This window comes from Marmota marmota, unplaced genomic scaffold (genome assembly GCF_001458135.2).
Source record: "Marmota marmota marmota unplaced genomic scaffold, marMar, whole genome shotgun sequence".
In the NCBI taxonomy this organism is placed as follows: Eukaryota; Metazoa; Chordata; class Mammalia; order Rodentia; family Sciuridae; genus Marmota; species Marmota marmota.
The window spans coordinates 5,748,343-5,767,312 of NW_026000026.1; the positions used below are offsets into that span (position 1 = coordinate 5,748,343).

The window sequence follows — 18,970 nt, forward strand, 5'->3', positions numbered from 1 at the left end:
GGGGGGCTGGGGTGTGGAGACTCAGGTGGAAAGAGCTGCCCCGCGGCCCAGGCAGGACTGTCTCTGGTCCCCCTCCACCCAAGGTTGAACACCCAGCTGTGAGACTTTCTGTTTTTGGTTTTGTTTTGGAAATGATCACACCCCAGAGCCAAAAGAGCCTTCCAAATGCACCTCTGATGGGGTGCTGGGGGTTCTCTGCTCCAACAGAGGGCGCTGCTCATTCTCAACTTCTGGAATTTTCAACTCAATAAAGGAGCAGGCCACGCGAACCCCTCCCAGCAACCTGGGCCGCCTGGGAGCAGCCAGCACCTCCGCGGCTGCAGGGACGCGTCCCACCTTCTCAATGGGACAAGCTGGCCACAGAAGCCACGGGCAGGTGGGGCTGGGGGACCTGGTCCTGGGTGGCAGGGTGTGTGGGACCTGGGCAGCCAGATGTGCAGAGGCCAAGCTCCAGCTGGGGGCGAGCACTCACCAGATCTCAGCTGGTCTTCTTCTGTCAACTCCCCTCCCCAAAGACCAGGGCTCAGCAGGTTACCCACCGCCCTCCTCCCAGCCTCTCCAGTGCGCTCAGAGGTGATCACAGCCAGGGGCCGAGGAGGGCAGTGTGTCTGACTGTCATGAAAATCAAACACCTGGACACTCAGATTCCAAGCCGCCCTGTCCTTGTCGCCCTGGAATGTCACAGCAAGGACTGCAGAGTACTGTTCCTAAACAGGAGGTGGCGGGAGGCAGAGAGAAGCCAGAGAACTTTCTAGAAAGACATGCCAGTCAGCTGGATGGAGGAGGACTTGGGGGCAGGCAGGGAGATGGGAAGCTTGGGTGGGGCTGGATTTGAACCCTGCTCTGCCGTTTAGCAGACGGGTGACCTCAGATCCCTGTTCCCTCGCCTCCCTGTGCCTCGGTTTCCCCATCTCTAAAGTGGGGCGCCAGGCTGCCTCAAGGAAGAGCCGTGTCACACAGGTGACCACAGCAGAGTGACGGCGTGTCCCTGGGAGATTACAGAAGGCGGTGGCTTCCTTCACTTGGCCTGTCTCTCCATGATGGTTTTGTCTAGAAAACCAGCTACCATGTTGGGAGGACGTTCGGCTTCCTCTGAGGGGCCCACGTGGCCAGAACCGGCTCGGTGGGCGCGTCCCAGGTAAGTGCCAGGTAACTATAGCCCCGGTGACACCTGGTGGTGACCTCTAGCCCGGGAGACCCGGACTTCAGACACACATCTCCCAGGTGCCCGACACACGGACACAGTGAGGTCGCGAGCGCCTGCCACTCCACCTGATAAATGTCTCGGTGATTAGTTGTGTGGTGGCAGCAGCAGCAGCACCAGGTCACTGAGTACCAAGGGACTGGCTGTGACCTAGGTGGGCCCAGGTCTGACCCCTCAGAAGCGTGTTTTAAATGCAGGAAATAAAACGCCCAGGAGTGCACAGGAAACCACCCAGCACGTCTCGTCCTCAGGCCTCACACGCAGTGTGACGATGACGGGGATCCGAGTTAAGAACTGCCCTACTCTCGCCTGTGGCCTCGCTGGCCGGGTTGGGATCCCACTGTCACCACCCACAAGCAGCGTGTTCCTGGGTTCTTTAGCCAGGACACTTAAAGCGGCAGCTGTGTCACTGCTGCCATACTACTGTCCCCAGAGCCTGGCCCGCCCACCTTTGTGCTACCCGGTGGCTCCTGCAGGGGCTGAGGCTTACATGTGCTGGGACGCATTGGGGAAGAGGCGTGAGTACTGGGGGGCCGAGTCCTCAGGGCCGTGGGGGGCTGCGTGGCTGATGACCATTAGCACCGGCCTGTGTGGGTACATCTTCTTGGACGTGCGGAAGAAGCTCACGCTGTCGTTGGTGATGAGGTCTGTGAGGTAATCCTGGGGACAGACAGGACAACAGGTGAGGGACAGGCACTGTGCTGAGTGCTCGGCCAGGCACCCTGCCACACTTCGGGGACCCAGCAGTGAACAGGACACACTGTCCCTGCCCTGGTCCAGCTGCTGCTGGGGCAGAGAGACAACCGAGAAGCAAAATTCACAGGATGGCGTGAAGCTCAGTGGCCAAAAATAAAGCACAGATGAGGTTAGGGAGCATGGGGGACTGCAAGTTGTCATTCCCTGTGACAGATATTGAGTACTTGTGATGTGCCAAGAACTCACCTGTGTGTCCTCGTCTTAGCTCATTTAAGTTTTACATAGTCACAGAAAACAGGTCTGATGGCAATCCTTACTTTTCAGAACAGGAAATTTAGGCACAGAGAAGTTAAGTGAATTGTTCAACGTCACACAGCTGGTAAAGGTGGAAGCCAGGACTCCTGAGCTATGGTTCCTGAGTCTGAAGCCTTAGGACTGTACTGAGGTACATCTCTGTGTCCCTGGAGTGCCCGTGGTGGGGGGCAGAAGCAGAAAAAAAGTCTAAATAAAGAACCAGGTAGTTACAAGGTATGACAGTTGAAGGAAATATGGAGATGTAAGAAAGGGTGACTGGGAGCTGGGGTGGAGACATGATTTAGCTGGGACAGTGGGGGGCCTCTCTGAAGAGGTGGCTTTTCAGGTGAGACAGAGTGACGGAAGGGCTGGGTATGAAGCTCTGTATCACTGGGTTTCCAACTCTGCTGCCTGCTGGGATCCCTGGGGGCTTTACCAATGCCTGAGCTCACCCAGAGATTCCGATGTGATTAGCCTGTGCCAGACGTGTCGGAGTTCCCCAGAGGACGCCAGCAGGCAGCCAGGATGGAAAATTACTGATCTAGAGGAAGAGTCCAGGCAGAGGGGCAGCAAATACAAGGGCTTGGAGGTGGAGCGGGCTTGCCACGTCTTCCAGGCAGAGAAAGGAGGGCAGGGTGGCAACTGGCTCCTAAGAGGGTAAATGTCACAGTTCAAATGCAGAGGTGACACAGGGAACAGCACAAACAAAGGCCTGCAGAGGTGTCTCCAGAAAACCAGACGGCAGCTTGTCTCCTGGGCAGGAGGTAAGAACGTGGCCAGAAGCTGGGGCTTTAAAAGCTCATCCTGGAAGTGGAGACTTAAATTCACACTTAGTCAATCTTAAGCTGCTAGTTCCTCTTGACGACACCAAGTTCTTAAAATGTACCCAGCTTCCTAGAAAGCAGCTCTGCCCAAACTGTCATTTTCAAGAAGAGATCAGAGAAAAAAGGTGAAGGGGCTATAGGATCCATCCTGAACTGAGGGCACACCACTGTACACACTATGAAGAGTCATGAGCCTGAAACGCGCCCCTTCAGGTACTCTCCAGCCCATCCACAGCAGGCAGGTGGCTGCGGCAACACTGCTCCCAATGCACAAGCACACCACAGCCACCTGCTAACTTCTGCTGCTGTCACACCATGCAACGCCTACAGAGGTTAAAAAGGCAGATGTGTGGTTCCTTAGAACGTTGTCCAAGGTCCACTGAAGAGAAAGAGCAAGTGACGGACTCAACTTCAGGAGGATTCCTTTTTAAAAGTATGTATTGCCAGGCACAGTGGTGCACGCCTGTAATCCCAATGGCTTGGGAGGCTGAGGCAGGAGGATTGCACATTCAAAGCCAGCCTCAGCAAAAGCAAGGCCCTAAGCAACTCAGTGAGACCCTGTCTCTAAATAAAATACAAAATAGAGCTGGGGATGTGGCTCAGTGGTCAAATGCCCCCGAGTTTAATCACCAATATCCCCCCAAATGTATTTATTTTTATTTTTTAATTGGGGCAGGGGATGATCAAGGTGGAGAGGAAAAGCTAAATCACTAATCTCATATTTGTGAGCAACAAGGAAAAATCTGGAAGGATGGATATCAAGCTGCTGATTGAGGATTGGGAAAAGGGGAGAGAAGGGCAGAAAGAAGGTCACTTGCCACTTGACATACTTATCCTTGATTTTTGTAGATTAACCTTGAGAGGTAAGAAAAGGCTTCATAAGGGGGCTCTGTGGAACCCGTTGTATAAAATATTACATAAAATCAAAGAGCTCCTGAGTTGGGGGACAGAAGCTTAAGGTGTTAGAAAAATTCTTAACGCGACAACAGAATCTGACAGTGGATCTAAAGCCAGTGCAGAGCCCCCTGGGGTGAGAGGAGAGCCTGCCCTGATGGGAAGTCAGCAGTGTCCTGGTGGGTGAGCTGGGAGTTGGGGGAGGATGTGGCGGGAGCCGCTGGCAACGTGTGGCCAGCGGGATGGGTGGGAGAGGAACACTGCCCTTCATAATAAAGTCGCCTATTAGAACTAGGTGTCGGCTTGGCTGCTAGGAAACAGTTTCACACAATGACCGTCAACCTCCATTCCCAGGATGGGATGGACAACAGGGTAATAACGAAACACTGAGAAAGAATCAATGAGAGCAGCCTAGACCGACATGGACCCCACGTGGCTGAGCCTGCAGCATGGGCCGTCCTACAGGTCCTGGGTGGGAAACCAGGCTGTGGGAGGATATGGATGAGGCAATGTCACTTAGATCAAAGTCTAGGACCACACACCACATTCTCCAAAGCTGGCAATGGCTGCACCTGAGATAAAGGATAAAGGTGTGTGAGAAGCAGAAGCACTGAATTCAGAAGCCAGGTGCCTCCAGGAGAGGAGGCAGGCCAGGCCAGGCCGGGTGTGAGATCACCAAGCGAATTGGGCTCCTCTGGGCCGTGTGACGTCCTGGCCTTACACCTGGTGGTGTGTGGGGGGAGATGGCTGTGCCTGCCTCTCAGGGCTGGCACTGGGCTTTAACGTGCTAATAGATGTTAAGCTCTTGCCACGGTGCCTTGCACGCAGCCGGCTCTTGATAAGATTAGTCTGTAATTACAGCTGGCCTGGTGGCTTGGCAGGTCTCCTGCGTGGCTGAGAGCTACTCGTCCTTATCAGTATTCCCCCAAGGCCACTCCTTTGCTAAGTGAAGTCTTCCCTGATCTCCGACTGCTCCCTGGGACACTGCAATGACAGCCGACACACAGCTCCCTCCACGTCCCACCCATGCTCCACTGTGGGCGGTGAGTACTGGGCTGGCCCGGGAGAAGGGCTGCCCCTCTGCCACAGCACCAGAGCCAAGATCAGGTGATGGGGTGGAGGGGTCCTGGCTGGGGTGGGCAGCATGCAGAGACACGTGGGACACGGGGGACAAACAGGGACTGGCCGCTGACTGGTGGAGGGGTACGAGAGGGGCAGGCAGCTCCCCATCCCTGTTGGTTTGTGGTCCGGGCGGTTTGGGGAAGGGACAGAGATGGGAGTCCAGGAGAAAGAGGGCCCGAGGAAATGCTTAGTTCACATAGGGGCAAGCTGAGTTGGGTGCCTGGGGCCATGGGGAAGGTCTCAAGGTTCTGAGCTGGGAAGGGCAGGTGGGATGATGGGAAGCCAAGCTGGCCGCCATCACCCTTCAGGAGGTGGCCCTCTGTCCCCCTAGCAGCCAGAGCCAGCTACTCCTCACACCTGGGGCAGAACAGCGAGCTGAGGGCCTGACTGCCCTGGCACACCCCACCATGCCCGTGTGGGTAGGTGCTGTTGAGGGGTTTAGGACTCCGCTCCTTCCCTCTTTGGAAGTCACAGCTGAGCCAGGGCCAGGGCCCGGCTGGGACACCCCCTCTTGCACACTGCGTGCGAGCCTCCAGGGTCTTCCTGTGGGGCCCCCCCGCAATCTCCATCAACTTAACACAGAGCCTCTGGGGAGGCTGCTGATCAGTGGCTCTGGGTGGAGGTGTGCCTCCCCCCCCCGCAGTCACTTGGCTCCACCGCCCTCTCCCCAAGGAGGAGTCGGCGCCAAACACTTGCAGGGGCAGGCCAGGGCCGCGCATGCGTGCTGGGGGTGGAGCCTGCAAGGGCCAAGTGGGCAACCTCCTGCCTGCGCGCAGCCTTGGCTCCTCCGAGCCGCTGAAGGCGCTGTGTGCTCGCTGAACCAACTGTGTCCCAGGTGCCAGGCTCCCTGTGCACGGCCAGGGATGTAGTGACCGGTGTCCCACTTTACAGGTGAGGAAACCGGGGCCCCCAAGTTGATAAGCAGTGCGCCCAGGTGGTAACGTCTCCGCCCTGCAGGCGCCGTCCCAGTTGCAACTACTACTGACCCTCTTCAGGCAGCGCGGAGTGGCCGCCAGGAAAGGAACGGGCGCGGCCACTCCAGGAAAGCTTTTACGTGAACGCTAAAATTTTAATTTCATATATTTTTCACGTCATGAAAATTACTCCTTTAAAAATTTATTGTGATTAAAAATAAAACATGAGATCTGCCCTTTAAATTTTTAAGGGTGCAGCGGGTCCGGAGAACTTCTTTGCCTTGCAGAACGTGAACTTCCGTCTGCTAACCAGCGGCTCCAGCCCCGCTCCCAGCCCCGCCTGCTCCTACAGATCTGGGGAGCCTGAGTGTCTCCTGTCTGGATTATTGCACTCAGCACAATGTCCTCCAGGCTTATCCGTGTCCCCCGCAGGATTGGGAACTGAATCCAGAGGCGTTTTACCACTGAGCCACATCCCCATACCAGCGTCACTGTCTAAGCCAGGGGTCTGGGGACTCCCACCCCAGGGCCACACCAGGCCCACTGTCTGTTTTTGTTCAGGAAGTTTCAGGGGACACCGCTGTCACAGTTGGCGTATGAAGGGCCACTGTGTTGGAGACATGGTCCCCAGCCTGTGGTGCCCATGGAGTGCCAAGGCCTAGGGGGCGAGAACTGGTGAAAGAAGTGGAGCACTGGGGACGTGTCCTTGAAGGGGACACTGGTGGTGACACACAGGCCCCTTACTCTCTTTGCTTCCTGGCTGCCATAGAGTGACAGGCCTCCTTTGACACCGGCTGCTACCATGATGTGACCACATGGTCACAGGCCCAAAGCAACAGGGTCAGACCACCAGGGCCTGAAACGTGAGCCCAAAGAACCTTCTTTCTTCTGGGTTCTGTCAGGTATTTTGTTACAGTGACAGAGCCAGGGAGCACAGCAGCCGTGCTGACCCGTTTTACCTCCGCGGTACTCCCATGGCCGACTCAGGGCATCCTCGGACAGTGGCTGGTGAGCCCAGAACAGCTAAGAAAGCCCCCGAGGCCATGATTTGTGCTACTGCATGCGGAGTGCATGCCGCACACAAGGGGCCCCTTAATAGATCTCCAGACACGGTGGTAAAACCACGATGACCGTCCCTCCCCCAGCAAAGCCCCTCTGATAAGGAAGACACTACCAAGTGTTGGGGAGGACCGTGGGGCCAGTGAGTGGGCTGCCAGCTGGCCCAGCATGTCCCGGGGACTCGACCCCTGGAAGGCCATGGAGAGAAATGGTGCGAATGTCCACCAAACGTCCAGGTTGGTGTTCACCACAGTTTGATCCATCATAGATTCAAACTGGAGACAACCCTAGGACCCCTGGGCCCCTGGAGGGATGGACAGCTGGCCGTCTGCACCGGCGACAGAGAGACTACTGCCGACACTCACAGGGTGGTGAGCCTCCCGGCTTCACGCCGGGTGCAGAAAACCAGAAGTGGAGGGGGTGTGCCGTGGGTTCCCTTCATGCGAGGCTCCAGATCAGGCGGGAGCAGCCCACGGCATGCAAGTCAGGAGGTCACCTCAGGTGTGCAGGCTGGGACTGGAAGGGTCCTGGGGGCCTCTGGGGCTGGGAAGGCCTCTGCCTTGATCTGGGTCGGGCTTACACAGAGGCATGTGGGAGAGAAGCTTCCTGAAGCAGCCGCTCAACACCATGCACTGCGCCAGCTCAACCGATGCGGGACACCGCGTCCGAGGGAGGCCACTGCGGCCACTCTCAGGCAGCACCCACCAATGCCGACGTGCCCACCCGTGACACCCAGCGGCTCGGCTCCTGGAAACATCAAGAAACACAGCAGACTTTCCCCACAGCTCTATTTCAAGAGCCCCCAGTGGAAACGCCCAGTAACAGGAGAACAAATACATTCTGTGCCTTGGAATTAGCAGCTTGGACAGGGCGCCATGTGTGGCCATCCAATGATCCCTCGTCCTCTGCAGGCACCATCTGTGGATCATCCTGCCTCAGCCCAATGCTCAGACCCCAACGCTCAGAGCCAGACCGACAGACAGAAGACCCGAGAAGCAGAGGGTGTTCGGTGAATGGCTCAAAGGCATGCAGTCGAGCACTGAGTAGGTCAGAGCCGAGGGGACCCTGGGCGCCGGGTTGTGGGCCTGCGCTGGCCATGGCTACGCAGCATGGCGGGCCGGGGAGGCACTTACCTTGGAGTAGTCGAAGCCGTGCTTCTCCTTCACCCCATTGCGGCACAGTGTGTAGTTATAAAAGCGGGAATTTTTAAGGAGTCCGACCCACTCCTTCCAGCCGGGCGGCACGTAGGAGCCGTTGTACTCATTGAGGTACTTCCCGAAGAAAGCTGCAGGGGACAGATCAGGAGGGCGGTGAGCAAGCGGGTCAGCAGAGCCTCTGGGCGCCACCCACCATGCTCACCTCACAGCCCTCTGCCACGAGGGCTCTAGCAGGCCGGGGCCAGGGACCCCATCTCCAGCGTTCCACATGCACCAAGTGTATAGGGTTGCCGAGAAGATCAACTATTTGAAATATGGTCATCCAAATATTAAAAGAATTTGCAACACAGTAACATATCCTTTAAAAATTAGCACATCTGGTCAGGGAGGCGACTCAGTAGTGGAGCACTTGCCTAGCATGCGTGAGGCCCTGGTTCCAGCCCCCGCACTAAAACACACACACGTTAAAAGCAAGACTTGCAGAGAGTGATCATATCAGACTTCTCAATATCTGTAAGAACTGCTGCAATGGGATATTAAATGATATTGGTAATTTCTATGGATGACAAAATTATAAATTCTGCCAGCATATGGCGTTCTGTGGCCTGTATGCAAAAGCTGAGTGTTAATTGCACACTAGTGAGAAATAAGAGCATCTTGTTCCCCCTTCAAGTTTGTGGAGGCCTTAAACACTGTGTACTGCAGTGACCAGAATGACTAACAAAAAGTGGAGAATGCCAAGAGCTGACAGGGACGGGGGCAACGGAACTCCTGCCTGGTGCTGCCAAATGGGCCAACTGTTCCCAGCACCACGGAAGTTTAGCTTTGCCCTGTTTCCTGGGGATTCAAGCATCCAGCTCCCTGAGCTACCAAAGGGTATCTGTTTTGGGGTAACCAAGCACCTGCCAGGCCCCCAGGGAAACCCCGCAGAGGGACCCCGCTCCATCTCTGCTAAACTTGAACACACCACTTCTGAGCCAGGGATTAGAATCTTGGGTATTTACCCAACAGAAACGCACTCACATGTTCACCAGGAGTCTCACGTAGACATGTTCATGGCAGCACATTTGCCATGACAAATAACTAAAAGCAAAATGTTCATTGACAAAAGGACGGGGGAACGAGACTCCTGCGCGTGCATTCAGCGGAGAACCACACAGCCACGGGGAGGACCTGGTGCTCCCGCGAGATGGACGCAGCTCTGCAACCTAAGACAGTCCAGAGGAATCTGTGGTGCTGGACACGGGGACAGTGGTGATCTCAGGGTACAAGAAGAGCAGAGAAGGGCGGGCTTCTTGGGGGACGATCATGTTCTGTCTCCTGCTGAACATGGGTGGCTCTGTTGGTGAACTAAGGACCGGGACATCAGGGTGTGGTGTGCTTCTGTGTGTGTGTTTCATGTCACAACAGAGCTTATTAAAAACCCCGCTTCATCAGGAAGGGGACACCTAACCCTTTGTGGGCTAGGGACACAGACAAGCTCTTCTTAGCGAGCCTCTGCTGTCCCATTTAATCTTTTTAGCTTAGTGATAATGTACCCTTTTAAAATAATTGTAACCTATAAAGACATTTTATAGAAATGTGAAGCAGAAACAGAGTCCTATTCTAGCGCCCCTTTCCAGAGGGGGACACTGGGGTACCAAGGCACCACAAGGACCACTGAGCATCAAGACGCCTCAAGACTCCAGGGTTCCAGGCAGCTGTAGGGAGGATCGTGGGCGGGACCCTTGGCCCTGGGTAGCAGGGAGCTTCCCATCACCTGAGATGGCAAGAGGCAGGGCTGGGCTGTCCAGAGCAGGGGAGAGAGGGCCAGGCTGGGCCCCGAGGGGCCCAGGGGAGAGGTCTGCCTGGGACCTTGGAGAACACACCAGGAGCTGGGGCAGCCTGTGGCCCAGAGGCTGTGACGGAGCAGGGTCCCTCTGTGGGGTTTCCCTGGGGCCTGGCAGGGGCTGCCCCAAAGCAGAGACCCTTCGGTAGTTCAGGGAGCTGGATGCTGGAGTCCCCAGGAAACAGGGCAAAGGGGCACTCTGCTGAGTGCTGGCCTGCCGCAGGGGGCCAGGGAGGGAGGTCAGGAAGGGAAGGCCCCCCAGCAGCCCCAGGGAGAAGGAGCCTCCTCCACCTGGGAGGCCGAGCAGAAAGAAATGGAAGGACCCGGCCTCCTGGGGAGGCGCAGTGGATGGCCGTGCCATCGGACCTGAGTGGTCTCTAGTGTGTTGAAGATGCAGTGTGTGGAGGTGGCTGATTAAACACGACTGCGTCCCTGGCCCATGTCAGGCGGTGAGGACTGACCAGGTCCCCGGAGAAGCAGGGAGACTCTGCTGGGCTGTCACAACATGGGGGAGCCGTTGGCATCCAGGGGGCAGGGGCCATGGAGCTGCTAACTCTCCTCCAAGGCACAGGGCGGCCCCCTCACTATGAAGAATGATCCAGAACAAAACGTCAATGCTGAAGTTGAGAGAAACCCTGATCTTGTTTCCAAACTCCACCCCAGCCCTCCTTGCGGCTCTCCTCTCTGAGCCAAGAGTCCTGAGAGCACTTCTGGCCAGGGAGCAAGGCTGAGAGGCCCCGTGACTGTCCCCACCCAGCACTGCCTTCCGTCTGAAGCTCTCCCCAACACCCCGGCCCCTCCAGGCCCTCCTGCTGCCCTCAGCCCTGGCGAGAGGAGGACAGGGCAGCCGGGTGGCCCTTCCTGTGAAAGGCACATATGTTCAGCTCCACAGGACGGACGGTCTCTGTGGCAACTGCTCGGGCGACGCTGCCCTTGCAGAACTATCCCGGGACTGGACGTGAACAAATGGGCGCCGTTCTATTCCAATAAAACTTTACTTACAGAAACAGATGAGGGCCGAGTGTGTGCCGTCACCAGTCTGTAACCACGGCACAGGTGGCTGGCAGGGCTGCAGGGACAGGCAGGGTGTGCAGGGCGCTGCCTGCAGGGGACCTGGCCTCGGGAGGCTTGCTCTCCCTGGGCGGGGAGTGAGGGCCGCTGGCTGCTTTGGCCTCCAGCTCTGCAGTTTGGTCAGGAAACCTGTGTCCTCTGAAGGAAGCCGCCCCCAGCCTCGCCATCCCTCTGCCACCTGGTCATTCCCTTTTTCTATGGGCTCACGACCTCAGCAAGGAAGGGGGTGGGGTCCAGCAGCCCCCCGCAGGGGCCCCGCACTTTCTGTTCCTGAATTATGGTCAGTGGTGACGGGAGAATTTCCTTTTGAAATAACTGAAGTCAAAGGAGGGAAACAAGAAAACCGTGAAGTCAATAAGAGAATTGGCGAACCTGGCGAGGTACGAATCCCAAACCCGGGCGGGCGGCACGAGCCTTGCTGAGTGGGGGTCATGGCCCCAGGGTGTGTGTGTTTCACGTGTCCACCGACAGCTCCAGTCGCCGCCCCCAAGGACATCTCAAGGACACACTGTGCATATGAACGTGCGCCATAGTCTAGGTGTGCGCCCCGTGGTGTCTGTACAACCACCAACAGCCTAATGACGCGCTTCTCAGAACGTGTCCCTGCTGGCAAATGACGCGTGACTGTATTTTGGCAGGAGCTGGCCTGACCACTGGAGGCCGCAGTGCCCAGACCTTGAGGAACCCTCCCTCCCGGGAACGACATTCCACAGGGACTGTGACGCATGAAGTGGTGACGTCGGTGGTAACAGGGACAAGGAAAATAAAGGACAGTGACATGACACGCGGCACCATGAGGCATCCCGACACTGGCCACTGGACTGAGTGGTCAGGGGGGCTTCTCTGGGGCCTGAGGAGGAGCCCAAAGGGGATAGGGGACCACCAGGGAGACAGTGTCAGGCAGAGGGGACCCCAGTGGACAAAGGCCCAAGGGGGGGACCTGAGGCCCACAGAGGGGGACAGAGGTGAGGACGTGTGGGGACGGGCTGGGGCGCGCTGGGTCCTGGAGGTATGGTGAGAAGTCATGAACTGGGACAGGGAGCCCTACAGGGCCCCACGTGCCCTGAAACGTGACGTGCCAGATTTTATATTTTATACGCATTTTCGCAGCTTTTGACACCTTCTGAAAGAAACCCAGGACCACGGGACACTCGAGACGCAGGGAGTTTCTCCCCTGGGTTTGCAGAAAAGCAAATAAGAGCCCAGAGAGGAAGGGTCCCGCTCCACGGGCGCCGTGCCCTCTCCCAGGCCTCCTGTCACTGACCAGTCAATCCCTGCTTGTCCAGGGAGATCCGGGCCAAGGCCACTCTGACCAGGTGCGGCCTGGTGTTTCTTGGGCGTGGTGGGCAGGGCCTGTCCCTGCCTGAGGGAGCCCACCCCCGCCCCGTGGGTGTCAGAGCCCCCAGCTGTTCCCTCCACGGGATGGCCCCCTCTCTGCTCTCCAACTCCAATCCTTACAGAATCCAGGAACAGTTTATTATTCAGGTTCCGCGAGGCCCTAGAAAACAGGGCTTCAGTCAGGAGCTTTTAGTGCCAAATTAGATTCTGCTCCCATTTGATGAGATTTCCCCAGGGCAGATTTTACACGGCTACTCCAGCGCCAGTCGAGGTGGAGAACCCAATTAGCATGAGCCCAGGGCCCGGGACACACAGCCAGAGAATGAGCTGGAATTCAAACCAAGATGAGCAGCTCAGTCCAGGTCCTGGCTGCGGCTGGGGAGTGGGCTTCTCCAAGCTGCAGCGGCCGGGATGTGCTGGGGAGGGGACCCCAGGCTGGCCAGTGCAGGCAGAGCCACCTGCCAGGCAGATTGACAGGCTTGATCCTGGGCCAGGCAAGGCCATTGCCAATGTGCTGGTTGTCACTGTCCCTAGGAAGCAGGCTGGCATCCACCGACAGTACAGAGCTTGGGGGCCTCTGTCAGACAGGCCCTGGGGTTTCCCGCCTGCAGTGGAGACCCGCTGTGCCCATCAGGTCCTGACTGTGGTCTCTGGGCACAGCCACTTCGTTAAGCACACGGGGCTGACCTCAAGTCCTGGCCCAGGGCGGGTGCACTGTCTCCTCTTGACCAAGCAGTGCAGCACGTCCTGCCACCAAGGCTGGCTCAGGGAGCCCCGTGACCCAGGCTGGGCCAGTTGGAGAGGGTCAGCCCTGTGAGTTGGAGGCAGCTGCTAATCCTGGGGCTGGGAGCTCGGGGCTGCCGGCAGCCATCTTGCCACTGAGCGTCTACCTGGGTGTGAAGCTGCGTGGAAAGAGCTGAGTTGGGAGGCGGGAGACACAGCGAAGAGATAGACGGTGGGTCCCGGTGTCCACCTTCACCTGGAGCCATCTTGAGCCATTTTCAAACAGGCCAGGGCGGGTGTCACGATCGCATAGGGCTGGCCGGCAGGGAGGCTAGCCCACATCCCAGTGGCCTCCAGGGAGGCTGGGCACACGCCCCAGCCCAGGGCATCGGAGGCACCGAAGCCGAAACACACTGAGTGACGTAAACCAGTAAGTCCCCTTCCCCGCTTGTGGCTGCACCAGGAGGCGCTTTGCTGCAAACTCCGCAGAGCACCACCCGTCAGTGAGAGAAGCACACCAGGACCGATGGCCAAGCACGTCCCTTCCGTGCAGTCAGGTCACTGTGCACCTCCTTCAGTTCACGCACAGACAGCAAAGCCGGTAGCTGGGTTGTCACCTGGTCTCCCAGGGACACCTCCGACAAGGTTTTTTATAAAAACGGAGGGGGCTTGCCGAGAGGGGTCACATCACGGCAAGGACGTGAGAGTCACGACACTAAAATGGAGGCTCCAAGGCCACAGAGCCACAGAGGTGCAGGGGCTGCCGGATGGTGCTGCCAGCGGCCCTGCTCCAGAGGCGGCTCCACAGCCGGGAAACTGGGCCGAAGGTCAGCCCCAGTGGCCTCAGAGAAGATGAGTGGCTGTCATGAAAGAAGTGTCACACCCCGACCCATCACATCAGAGACTCAGACACTTGAGAACGCTGTGTGTCCTTGGCACATCTTGCACCTCCTGGGAGCTCAACTAGGGATGACAACCGTCCCCCTCGTGGGGCTCTGTGGGAACTGTGACCGTGGTCCCTCAGTACCTGCAGGTGACTGGCTCCATGACCTGCCTGCTGCACCTGAGTGCCGACCCAAATCCACGGGTGCTCAGTTCCTTGTGAAATGGCACAGATCTGTGTATACCCTCCATGGACCTCCCAGCTGCGCCACGTGGCTGGGGACAATGACGAGGAAATAGTCCGGGCACATTCAGCACAGAGAGCTTTGTTTTGTTTTGTTTTTTAGTATTTCGGGTTCTGCGTTGAATCTGTGGATGTGGAAGCCACAGAGACAGAGGTCCGACTGCACACGTATGTGACCAAGAATAAGCACAACCCAGGGTCACCGAGGGTGGTGTTTTCATTGTCACCAGGGTTGGTCCTCTGCTCTCCCAGCTTCTTGTCCATTAGCACCTGGTCACAGATTCCCCGCGAGTCCTAGGTCAGAACCACGCTCTCCCCTCCCGCTGCGAGGGCGCTGGCCCCTGTCCCCCCTTGTTCCTGCCCCACAGGCCGCCGCTCTCATGCAGGAAGGCCCATGGTCACTGCCCTCCTGGCCGCAGTGTCCCCCACTTTGAGTTAAGTGCTGCGGGGACCTTTCAGAGTCTGCCAGGGGACTCGGCCCTCCTGTTCCCTCTCCTGGCCCTGAATCCAGCTGAAATTGCCTCGTAGCAAATTGCATTTGTGGTCTGTTAAGAGCGGTGTCTTGCAGTGACGGGGGACTGAGATTAGTTGGCGGTGAGCCTGGTGCAGAGGGCACGGGAGGCGTCGGGCGGATGCCAGGCGAGCTGAAGGCCGGGGGAGTCGGGGGAGGTGAGCAGGAATCTCGGTCCTTTCAGAGCCAGAGGGCAGCTGGGCCAGGCTGGGACTTCTTCCTGGTCCCTCCCAGCATCTCGTCCCTTCCCCCAGCAATGCAGGGCACAGTGGCCAAGGTGCTGGATCTGCCACCCTTTGTTGTGGGGTTCCATGCTAGTGACGTCACCCCATGCCTTGGCTGGCAGCAATGACAGGTCCTGGGCCCTACTGGGCGTGGCTGGGCTTAGAGTGGCCCTGCCTGAGGAGAGCCTCTCCCCCATCCTGGGCCATCTGGGTAGAGCTGTCGACAGGGCTGTTTTAGGGACACTGGTGACTTGGTACATATTCATCCCAAGCCATCTCCAGCCACACCTGACATTAAGTATAACTGATAAACGAGGAGGAGCTGGGACAATCGGGGCTGGCTCACTGTGTCCTGCTGGACGTGGCTGACAGGTCATTACAGTCACTGGACCTGGCCACTCCCCTGTATGTGGGAACCAACACACACACTCCTGAACTGGCTCCTTCTAACTGACATCCCAGGTCAGATAACACCTCCCCTGAGCCACTGACCCGACTGTCCTTGCCTTTGCACTACTAGATGATTCATTCTTTCCACAGCAGCCAGTCCTCTCTGAGACCATCCTACTTGCCCCCTTATCTCTACTTGGGATGTTGGGCCCCGGGGACAGGGGCCTTGCCTGGGCACTGTGGCCCCACCCAGACCTGTCAGGAGAGGGGACTGTCAAAAGACCTGGACGAGGGGCCAGGCCTCGCTGCGCTGTCCAGCACCTCAGGTTGTAGAAGGAGCACCCGAGTCTCATCAGAGGGCCTTTCTGCGGGAGAGCGCGCTGGGGTGGCCGAGGGGTTTTGTGGCATCTGTGGCTGAATCTAGGAAGGGCCTGCGGCAGGGGCAGTTTGGGGTGGGGGACGGCGAAGGGGTCAGATGTGCTCACCCTGAGAAGCCGGCCAGCCGTCCAGGGGACCTGGGTGGGCAGCTGGAGGCGGAGGACCAGGTTCAGGACCCAGGTGGGGTGGGCAGACGTCTGGGGTGTTAAGCAGTGTGATGGCATCTGAGGCCACGGGATGGGGGTCTCAATCTGCAGCCCAGAGCTGGGATTCAGGCAGCCCGTGAGGCCGGGTGGGAGAGAACGCTCTTCGTAAGTCCCAACGAGCATCCTGCCAACAAGGAACCACAGCAGAACCCGAGGCTGGGCCGGCACTTCCAAATCACCTTCCAGTTAACCATTCTGAAAGACCCTTTACACGGGGGTGACACCACGGTCACAGAGGCCATCGGACCCCATCAGCTGTCAGGGTGACCTCCGCGGGGCATCATTTCCTGTGCACAGAAGCACCCACATCACAGTTTGCAGAACACGGTGGCTGTGCCTTGCCGTCACGGGCTTCCTGTGCGCTCCATGCCTTTCTGTCTGCGAGCGGGGGAGGCGCTCCTGGTCAGGAAGGAAGTGGGTGTGTCTGTCTCCTGCGTCCTGCCGTCTGGATCAGGATGTGGACACAGTGACAGTGGCTCTACCTCCATGCAACAAATCATGGGGTGGCAGTGACGTAAGACCAGCTGGCTAACGTCACCTAGGAGGGGTTAGGAATCTTCCGGAAAGGGCCAGACTGTAACCATTTCAGCTGATGCGGTTGGAATGAGGCCTCTAGCAATTATTCAGCTCTGCCACCAGAGAGAGAGAGCACCATAGATAACATCTAAACTAATGGGCATTTTCATAGAATTTTGTTTGTGAAAACTAAGCTGGATCCCATGGGCTGCAGCCCACTGACCCCTACAGGTAGGGATATTGTCAATACTGGTGAGACCACCACGGCCATCAGCTTCTTGTTTGAAAGAGAAGCTTGGAATCTGGATCTTTTTGAGGTACTTATCAGAACTTTCCCCAAAATCCCAGTGAAAATTTATTAATTCCATATTAAATAGAATAGAGCTAGTAATTTTCAGATTTTAAACAGCACTTTGTAGCTGGGCGCAGTGGCACACACCTGTAATGCCTGTCACTTGGGAGGCTGAGTCTCAACATGAGACCCTCCCTATCTCAGAATCATAGAAAGGGCCGAGGATGTGGCTCAGAGGAAACGCGCTGCTGGTTCAATCCTCAGTACAAAACCAAACCGAGGCAAGACAAAAAAACCCTCGTAAGTCAGAACATCCTTGGGATGGAAGTGGGGACTCGCTGTCAGCTGCCATTTTGCAAGATCCAAACTTGGTCCCGCATGGGACACATTGGTTGAGCTGGTCCCCATCAAGTGGTCCCACTCGTGCCACCAGTAGAAGGGGCCTGAATTGGGTGATTTTCACCACTTGCCACTGGGTTTCTTGGGGGCTCCTCGTTTGGGCAGCAGAGAACAAACAATCCCATCACACTGGGGAGCCGGGTCTCCTGAGCAACAGTGATAAACGGGAAGAGGCTCTTCTGCAAACTCGAGAGCCCCATAAACATCAGATGCGCAACACCACGGGCGGAAGTCCTCGTGTTTTGGGGCAGACAAACTGACAGAGGAGTCAGGGCTGGAGAGGAAAGAGTTCAATACAGCCTAGGCCCCAGGGCGCAGGGCCGGGGCCGTGGGGAGCGGGGAAGGGGAGGTGGAGAGCCTGGACGTGGGGAGCGGGGACCCATCCTTTTCACTTGGGGCCTTGCAAGGTCACAGCACGGCTTCTCTCCTGTTTTTGGAAAGACACCAAATGCAAATTGCCACACGCCCTGATAAATCAATGCGGTTCTGATGCCAGTGACGGGATCCTGCTGCACGGAGAAGTGAAACTCCAAGTGGGGGGGGGGGGTACCTGGCTGCCAGGAGGCCCGGGGCCGCAGGACAGGCGGCGGCTGCAGAGGCGCCTCCTCCCGGGCTGGCAGGGTCTCTGCAGTGGACGTCGGCCCAGCACCCTTCTCCTGTCCAGGGAGCCGCCATGTCCTCTTTCTCAGCCTCACCTGCTCTGGCAGGCTGTCTCCGGCTTCCCCTCCCCGCCCAGCACAAGACCCAACCTCGGTGATCAGGTTATGGAGAAATGTGACCAGCCCTGGGCCAATGACAGCCTCTGGGGACTTCTGTTGGAGTCACTGGGAGGAGGCCTCTCTTTCAGCGAGGGTCACCCAGGAGATGGCACCTGTGCAGGCCACCCTGCCACCAGGGACAGACCCTTCCTGAGAAGAAGGCCAATTCTAAGGAAAGAGATCCATGAGGCAGAAAGGGGTTCAAGGCGGTGTTCGAGCATGGGACCTGCAGTCTGCCTGGATTAATCACATTTCTTGATCTTGGACAAGTGACACAGAGATTTCTGCTGACTTCCAGCCTGAGAGTCATCCACTCATTCCAGTCTTTACTGAGCACTCAGTACCCACCAGGCACCGTTCACAGATGAGCAGCAAACAAAACTGGTAAGAATTAAGTTCACAAATACGTAGGATGATTTTGAGAGGATAAGTCCTAAGAAGAAGGGGGACAGGCGTCTCGGCAGAGAACGGCAGGGGTGGGTGCTAACTGATGCAGGCAGGCCAGGCCAGAGGAGCAGATGGGTCAGAGAAGTTCTCCACGGAAGGTGAACGAGGACAAGGAAAAAGCTGTAAGAACAGTGTTAAACAGAGGCAAAGTGCAAAGGCCCTGTGGCAGGAATGACCTTGAAACTTTGGAGAAAAGCCAAGAGGCCAGAGTGTAGTCAGAAAGAGAGAGGCGAGATGTGGACGGAGGTGAGCAGGCTAGGCACGGAGGTGAGCTTATTTGATGAGCACAGGGTTTTAAGCAGAGAGTGACTGAGTTAGAAATCTATTTTTTGAAGCACTGTCTGGCTTCTAGGTGGAGAGGAAGGATGGTTAATTGCTGGGGAGAGGCAGGGACCAGCAGATAACCAGGGCAAGGGCTTGTCGGGTCCCTTAACAAGCTGTCTCCTGCCTGCCTATTCCTGGAGAGGCTGCTGTGAGAGGGCAAAGCTGGGCTGCAGGGGACCACGTGGCCCAGGCCAACTGGTAGCAGCAAGCCCCAGCACAGCGGTCAGTAAAGGTGCCATGGAGGGTGGGGTGCATGGGCCTCTAATTAAATGCTG

At 57.3% G+C, this 18,970-nt stretch overlaps 1 protein-coding gene across 2 annotated transcripts in view; it reads right to left on the bottom strand.

Annotated features, from left to right (window-relative positions):
• Sulf2 (sulfatase 2) overlaps positions 1-18,970 on the bottom strand; it is a 48,889-nt gene that overhangs the window by 20,433 nt on the left and 9,486 nt on the right. For both annotated transcript variants that reach the window (XM_048810822.1, XM_015479339.2), the window contains exons 2-3: positions 8,141-8,292; positions 1,695-1,864 (exon numbers count right to left, since the gene is read on the bottom strand). In XM_048810822.1, coding sequence (XP_048666779.1) covers positions 1,695-1,864; positions 8,141-8,292 — 322 coding nt within the window. The remainder of the gene's footprint in view (positions 1-1,694; positions 1,865-8,140; positions 8,293-18,970) is intronic.